The sequence below is a fragment of the Pogoniulus pusillus genome, chromosome 3, assembly GCF_015220805.1.
Source record: "Pogoniulus pusillus isolate bPogPus1 chromosome 3, bPogPus1.pri, whole genome shotgun sequence".
In the NCBI taxonomy this organism is placed as follows: Eukaryota; Metazoa; Chordata; class Aves; order Piciformes; family Lybiidae; genus Pogoniulus; species Pogoniulus pusillus.
Window position 1 is genome coordinate 11,059,205 of NC_087266.1, and position 7,225 is coordinate 11,066,429.

At 50.7% G+C, this 7,225-nt stretch overlaps 1 protein-coding gene across 1 annotated transcript; it reads right to left on the minus strand.

Annotated features, from left to right (window-relative positions):
* Window positions 1-300: 300 nt before the first annotated feature.
* Window positions 301-5,836, minus strand: VSTM5 (V-set and transmembrane domain containing 5). Its single transcript, XM_064170105.1, has 4 exons — window positions 5,477-5,836; window positions 2,806-3,135; window positions 2,272-2,412; window positions 301-724 (listed from the first exon to the last, which is right to left on the minus strand). The coding sequence occupies exons 1-4, from the start codon at window positions 5,559-5,561 to the stop codon at window positions 681-683; spliced, it is 600 nt and encodes a 199-aa protein (XP_064026175.1). The 5' UTR covers window positions 5,562-5,836; the 3' UTR covers window positions 301-680.
* Between the last annotated feature and the right edge of the window lie 1,389 nt (window positions 5,837-7,225).

The window sequence follows — 7,225 nt, forward strand, 5'->3', positions numbered from 1 at the left end:
CCAGGGAAAAGCAGTGCAGTCACTGTCCCTGGAGGTGTTCAGAAACCACATAGACTTAGCACTTTAGTGGCCATAGTGGTGTTAGGTCAATGGTTGAAGTTGACCTAGAGGTCTTTTTCCAGTTGAAACAATTCTGTGATTCATGAAGAATTAGTTTGTCTTCAGAGCTTCAGGAAATTTCTTGCATCCAAAAGCAGCAACATAGGTGTAATAAACAGGATTCAATTCTTGAAATTGTTTTCTAATGTAATACTGTAATTAGACATTAAATTTATTATGTTGAAAGATACTAATGGCTGCTCTGTGATAGCAAACTCACTGTAACCAAAGCGCAGGTGTCTCCTTCAAGACCATGATCATTTCCTTTACAAGTTGATCTTACAGGCTTACAGCTCAATTGGTTGTTTTCAAGAGTGGTAGAGGCTGTAGATTTTACTAATTAGCCACCAAAATGCGTTCATGCTGAGCATGGAAGCACACTTATTTTCACTTTGGCCTTGGCTAGCAGAGCCAAAACCAGGTCAAAATAGCTCCATCGGATACTGATGATTTAACGTTCAATTAGTTTGCAAGTCAGGAGGTTTCTACAGTACTCAAAAAACATTTTACCTTTTTAGGCTGCTTCTTGCTTTCTGTCTCCTGAGGTAGAATTGTTATTTTTGTTATGTGACAGTCCTTGGCTAACACTCAGTGGTTTCCAATTCAATCTCTTCAGTTGTACTTGCTGCAAATAAAAGGATATTGTTATTGATTGGCAAATGGATTAGAAGGCCAGTGTTCCAAAATAGACAATGCTGTGCTAATAGCTGAGACATTTTGAACTATTAGCTCAGGTTAACTCATCTATAGTTAGTTTTTGAATACATATTTTCAAATATATTTGGCTGCCTAAAGACTCCCTCATGACCTTTACAGTCGTTTCTTCCAATACAAGGCTAAAGGCACTATGAAAACCAAAGTCTTTAAGGACCATCCTTATACCTCTCTTCATGACTTCTGAAAAGAAGGCTCTTCTAAAGCAGAAGTTAGGTCCCTGCTTCAAATCATGTTCTAGGAGATGACAGAGCAATTTCCAGAACTGTGGTTTTCCTGAGCTCTGCCAAATAGCTGTATTTGATTCAACTCTGAAGAAAGATTTGCTCTAACTGGAAGAAGAGGAGACATACTGAACAAAAGCCTGTATATTCTGGCATGATAGGGAAATTTCCGGTAGCTACAGAAGCTCATGAGCATCCTGTGCACTATGAAAACAGTGGCCCTTGGAGCTGTAAGTGAATGGCAGAAAGAGATGGCTCCAGCCAAATTCATATCTTCTCATATCCATTTTGCAGTTGACACAAACTGAGTCTCGAGGCTTAGGATTCTTGAGTGGGTCTAGTAAAATACTAATACTTAGGCTGCTTGTTGTAACAGCTTGAACAGTGCTTATCAGAGAAGAAAGACAGACCTTCTACTCACAGGACAAAAAATCACTGGTGGATCTGCACTGACAAAGAAGGGAGGTAGACACCTGAAATGTTTTTAGATGGTAAAAGAAACCTCTAAGAAACTTCCAAGGATGTGTCCAGAGCTTGAACCTAGGCCTGTGTCATGGCACCTTGTCTTGCTGCCCAGGTCAAATATCCCTGGCTATAGCTTGGAAATGTCTTCTCTAAGATGTGAATGTTCTGTTCAGTGTAGCCCTTGTGTGCCCTTGATCTGCTTTCCATGGCTGGTGTCTTTGGCAGACAGTAGGAGCCTGGTTTTTATATTAGTCAGCGTTCATTTAAGTCCACAACTGGACCAAACATGAGGATAGTATAAAGGGTGGTATGAGAGGAGAGGGAGGGGTGCAGTCCTCTAACAAGTGGAGTAGGGGCCACTCTGAAGGCCCATTTGAGTTTTTTTCCCTAGGAGATACCCATCTGAGCATTGTTGATGCTCTTGAATTTGTCTCCTGCCCTCTGATGGGGAGCGTTATCGCAGCTCTGGACTTTTCTTCCTAAGTTTTGCAGTTAGTGATGTTGTGAAGTGTTTTGTGGTTTCTAAAGTACAATGTATAAACTAGATATCTTGTGGATCGTTCTGCAACTGCATACTTATTATTCAGTTCCCTCAGCTACTAAACAACTGAACAGGATAAATGAACTCAGCACTTCCAGTCTTTTTTCTCTTAGAAGAGAAACATCTTGTCCTTGCCATGCATTTTTATGGCTCATATAAAAAGTGAATTTTAGGCTCAAAATTCAGATGTGAAAACCCTACACATTGACTGCATTCTTGGACAGATACCTGTTAGTTTGTGTGTTGTTGTCCTCTGAAATAGATGCAGAGATTTATTACATAGCCACATGCAGCAGATCAAAATGGCAGACACTGCAGCGAGAAAAGCAAAGAGAACTGCTACAAAGTGCAAATCTTCATAGATAATCTCTGCAGGGAGGACAGAAGAACATTAAGATTATAAAACTGATTATGAGCAAATTCATAGAATCATAGAATCATAGAATTAACCAGGTTAGAAGAGACCCCAAGATTACCCAGCCCAACCTATCCCCCTCTCCAGTCAACTAGACCATGGCACTAAGTGCCTCAGCCAGGCTTTTCTTCAACATCTCCAGGGATGGTGACTCCACCACCTCCCTGGGCAGCCCATTCCAATGCCAATCACTCTCTCTGTGAAGGACTTCCTCCTGATATCAAGCCTGTACGTCCCACGGAACAACTCGAGACTGTGTCCCCTTGTTCTGTTGTTGGATACCTCGGAGAAGAGACCAATCATGTTTAAACATAGAGTGGAGCCAAGAACTCCTATCTACTTTGTACCATAAATGTTGACTATGATGGTGCCATAGGTGCTGGTGCCGTGCTCCTCTGTTACAGTGATAAAGTAGTAGCCAGCATCTCTCATGCCTACATTCAGAAGCTGTATAGAGCCATTTTCAAAGGTAGTCACTCTGTCTTTGTAGGCTGTAGATATGTTGACGTAATTCCCACTTCTCCACTCCACAATCTTGCTGGTGCCCCAGCTCGACACATGCTTCCATTCAATGGTGGCAACACCTCTGCATGAATACTCCACGGAGAGGAGGATGTTTTGTGCCACTGTTGCATTGATGTTGTGTTGTGGGACAACTAATGATACTCCTCCGGGAGCTGAAAGAGAAAAGAGGGTGATGAGTGTGGAGGTGATGCTCTCCCAACTGTCCTGGGCAGGATTGGACCTCTCAGTGGTCTGTTATAAGAGAGGATGGATTATACTCTGGAGTTTCTGCTGACCACAAAAGGAACATACATACTTAAAGACTAAATGCACATTTTAAACCAATGATAGTCAGGAGAAGTGTTTCCACCATGCAGAACAAGCAATCAGATGTGTTCCAGTGTTTCAGTATCTAAAAGGAGGGAGCTTGGAACAGCCTTTATTAAATTCTAACCTAGTTCCTGCTGATGTGATTATAGAGTTGCTCATAACAGTGTGAAACTGGACTGACCATTCAGTTTAATGTGTAACTGCAGTAATTTTTGCTTGCATGTGGGTATTTCTGCGTGGGGATTTGGATGAATGCCAAACATCTGAGTTTTGGTTGGTGTACTTTTTAATAATTAGGGGCATGTTTGAGACACTTGGTTGGAGGCTGAAATCCTGTTATCTACCCACAGAAATCAAACCAAAAAGGCAGGTAAAGCTCAGAGTAAGCCTCACTGCCGAATGCCTTTCCCTCATTTGGGTTGGAGCAGCTCATCCATGTTCCTTTCATCCTGTGGCAACAGCCTAACTGCAAGAGCAGGACTGAAAAATAATGATGACCTGCAAATGCCTGTCATCTGGTGGGGAGAGAGGACAAGATGCTAGGCTATATTGAAAGAGTGCAAAACAGGACCCCTGGGGGTGCTCTTGGAGGTTCTGCTGTCTTCAGGGCAAACAATGGTTTAAAAAGGCAAAGACAAGCAATCTCCAGGGGAAAGAAATTATTTTTAAAACCTTAAAAAAAGAACTTTTCTCTGGCCAAAACCCCTGAGTGGCCACAAATGAGAACTGCCAGCTGACTTCAGTCTATTTGAGTTCTGTAAAGAGAAGGGTGGTGAAGGGGAGGTAGGGAAGCTCCTGAAGGCAGTTTGATTCCAGGGGCTTTTTCCTATGCTGGCCCCAAAGGTGAGGACATACTTTTTAAATCCAGATAGGATCTAGATTTTTTTCCAAGATAACACTCCTAGGATTCCCTCTTTGTGGGCATCTTGTCATGCGGATGCTGCCCAGTCCCCTTGCAGGGCCACCACGTTTTCTGGGTAGCCCAGTGCGCCTTCAGCTCAGCTGTGGTCTGCTGCTCAGCCTGTGTGCAGGAGACACTAACCAGAGCTGTGTAAAAGCGGTTTGTGCCAGCTAGAGAAATAGAACAGACAGGAACCTCTGGTAACTGCTACAAATTGTTCTAATTGTTTTCTGCTCCATGTGTTTATTTAAGGGCCTTTTGCGCTGTTTCTGTCCGGGCGGGAGCTGAATGTCTCACCACAGTGACCCTTTTATGTTGCGATAGAGGCATGGCTTTGTTTTGAATATCAGATTGCAAGGTAGACGCAAAGAATTAAATATAATCCTTCCATTAAATTATCTGCAAACACATTTTGTCCCTGTCCAGCACGCACAGTCGAAAAAAAAAAGGTAATGTGTAACCTAACCATTCAAAACCAATTCTAATACACCGTCCCCTTAGATCACCTGAACCGGTTCAGTCCGAACAGAGCCACATCGTCCTGAAGAGCAAACATCACACCCACCCCAGAGCCCCGTGCAGGGCCTCTGTGCTCTGCTTCTTGCACAACCAGAGCCTTCACGCCCGGTAAAACGCACCGAGGAGAAGGTGGTACCGGTGCCGCTCAGGTGTGGTGAGTTTGCTGTCCCTGGCACACTGCTGCGTTCCAAAACATTAGCCTGGCCAAGAGTCAGAGGTGGGAGCTCGGCGCTGAGTACCAGCCGCGGCTGTGGCTGGGTGGGAAAGGGCTTCAAAACGGGCGGCGAGCTCTAAAAGTCTGGGGACGGTTCTGGCGACACCCTTCTCTGGCTCGTCTCACAAGGGTGCGAGGCTGAAATCCGCGGTCCCTCTTCACCGCCACGTTTCTCAGTGACCCGAGCCCGAAAGGGCTTGTTAACCGGGATTTCTCTCCTCCTCTCTTGCTGGTAGCGCAGCGGAACGGCGGTGACAGTGCCGAGCCGGCACCGCTTCGCTCGCCCGCGTCCTCCGAGCAGAGGCGGGGACAAGGCTACCCACACCGTTTCTACCCTGCAGGGAGCAGCGATGCCTGCCTGTGATTCTGTGATCCCTGCATGTCTCGTCCCCGTCCCCTCCGTAACAGACGGAACCGGTGCAGGGGCGGCGGGGCTCCCTACTCCGCGCTGCCCCGCGCAGGGGTCGGCTATGGCGCTTAGCCAGGGGTAGGGCGGCGAGGCGGCGGAAAGGGCCGAGGGAGGAAGCGGAGGGAAGAAGGGGACACTTACTCTGCAGAGCCCACCCGGCGGCCAGGCAGAGGGTGACGGTCCCCACGACAACACCCCGTCCTCGGCAGCCCTGGAGCGGACTCATCAGACGGAATCCGATGCCGCAGGGGTCGCATTTAAGCGGCTGGGCCGGCCCGTGCGGCCTGACCCCGAGGCCGCTAGCCCCAGGCTCTCCCGCACTACTCCCTCTTCTTTCTCTCTCTCCTGCCGCGGCTGTGAGGCTGTTCTCAGCACCTCCGCGGGGCTCTCCCCACCGGCCCCCAGGCTCTCCCGCGCCTCGCTGCCCGCGATCCTCCGATAGGGACGGAAGATGCAATTGGCTGGGAGAGAAGAGAAGGCGCTGCCGTGCCGCCTGCCATCGCCCCAGCCCGGAAATGAGCGCTAACGGCCGGCCGCGGGGGCCGCGCAGCCCTGCCCAGCGGTGGTAACGAGCGGCGCCGCTCAGCAGCAGGGTAACGAGCGGTGCCGCTCAGCAGCAGGGTAACGAGCGGCGCCGCTCGCCAGCAGGGTAACGAGCGGTGCCGCTCAGCAGCAGGGTAACGAGAGGTGCCGCTCATCAGCGGTGGTAACGAGCGGTGCCGCTCGCCAGCAGGGTAACGAGAGGTGCCGCTCAGCAGCGGGGTAACGAGCGGTGCCGCTCAGCAGCAGGGTAACGAGAGGTGCCGCTCATCAGCGGTGGTAACGAGCGGTGCCGCTCAGCAGCGGGGTAACGAGAGGTGCCGCTCAGCAGCGGGGTAACGAGAGGTGCCGCTCAGCAGCGGGGTAACGAGCGGTGCCGCTCAGCAGCGGGGTAACGAGAGGTGCCGCTCACCAGCGGGGTAACGAGAGGTGCCGCTCAGCAGCAGGGTAACGAGCGGTGCCGCTCAGCAGCGGGGTAACGAGCGGTGCCGCTCAGCAGCAGGGTAACGAGAGGTGCCGCTCACCAGCGGGGTAACGAGAGGTGCCGCTCACCAGCGGGGTAACGAGAGGTGCCGCTCAGCAGCAGGGTAACGAGAGGTGCCGCTCACCAGCGGGGTAACGAGAGGTGCCGCTCACCAGCGGGGTAACGAGAGGTGCCGCTCGCCAGCGGGGTAACGAGAGGTGCCGCTCAGCAGCAGGGTAACGAGAGGTGCCGCTCAGCAGCGGGGTAACGAGAGGTGCCGCTCGCCAGCGGGGTAACGAGAGGTGCCGCTCGCCAGCGGGGTAACGAGAGGTGCCGCTCAGCGTCAGGGTAACGAGCCAGTGACGCTCAGCAGCGGGGTAACGAGAGGTGCCGCTCAGCATCAGGGTAACGAGAGGTGCCGCTCAGCAGCGGGGTAACGAGCGGTGCCGCTCAGCATCAGGGTAACGAGAGGTGCCGCTCAGCAGCGGGGTAACGAGAGGTGCCGCTCAGCAGCGGGGTAACGAGAGGTGCCGCTCAGCATCAGGGTAACGAGAGGTGCCGCTCAGCAGCGGGGTAACGAGCGGCGCCGCTCAGCAGCGAGTTAACGAGAGGTGCCGCTCAGCATCAGGGTAACGAGCGGTGCCCCTCTGACCGCCCGCCAGAGCGGAGGAACCGATCCAGGGGATGGGGACACTCGCCAGAGGATGGGTTTTGTGTGCGTGTGATTGCTAAGGAAAGGGGGTCTTCTCAGATGACCACACTGGAAAATGAGCCTGGTTCCCATGCCACCGTACCCAGCACCAGCACTAAGAACTCCTCTCCCTTCCCATCGCCTTCCAGAGGCAGTCCCCAGAAGTTCCAGTCCTTCCAGAAAGCATGAAACAGGG

Coding starts and splice junctions, on each gene's coding strand:
- VSTM5 (XM_064170105.1), bottom strand. CDS start 5,561: ATGAGTCCGCTCCAGGGCTGCCGAGGACGGGGTGTTGTCGTGGGGACC. Junction 3,136..5,476: donor CGCCGGGTGGGCTCTGCAGA/GTAAGTGTCCCC, acceptor TTTCTCTTTCAG/CTCCCGGAGGAGTATCATTA. Junction 725..2,271: donor AACAACACACAAACTAACAG/GTATCTGTCCAA, acceptor TTTTATTTGCAG/CAAGTACAACTGAAGAGATT.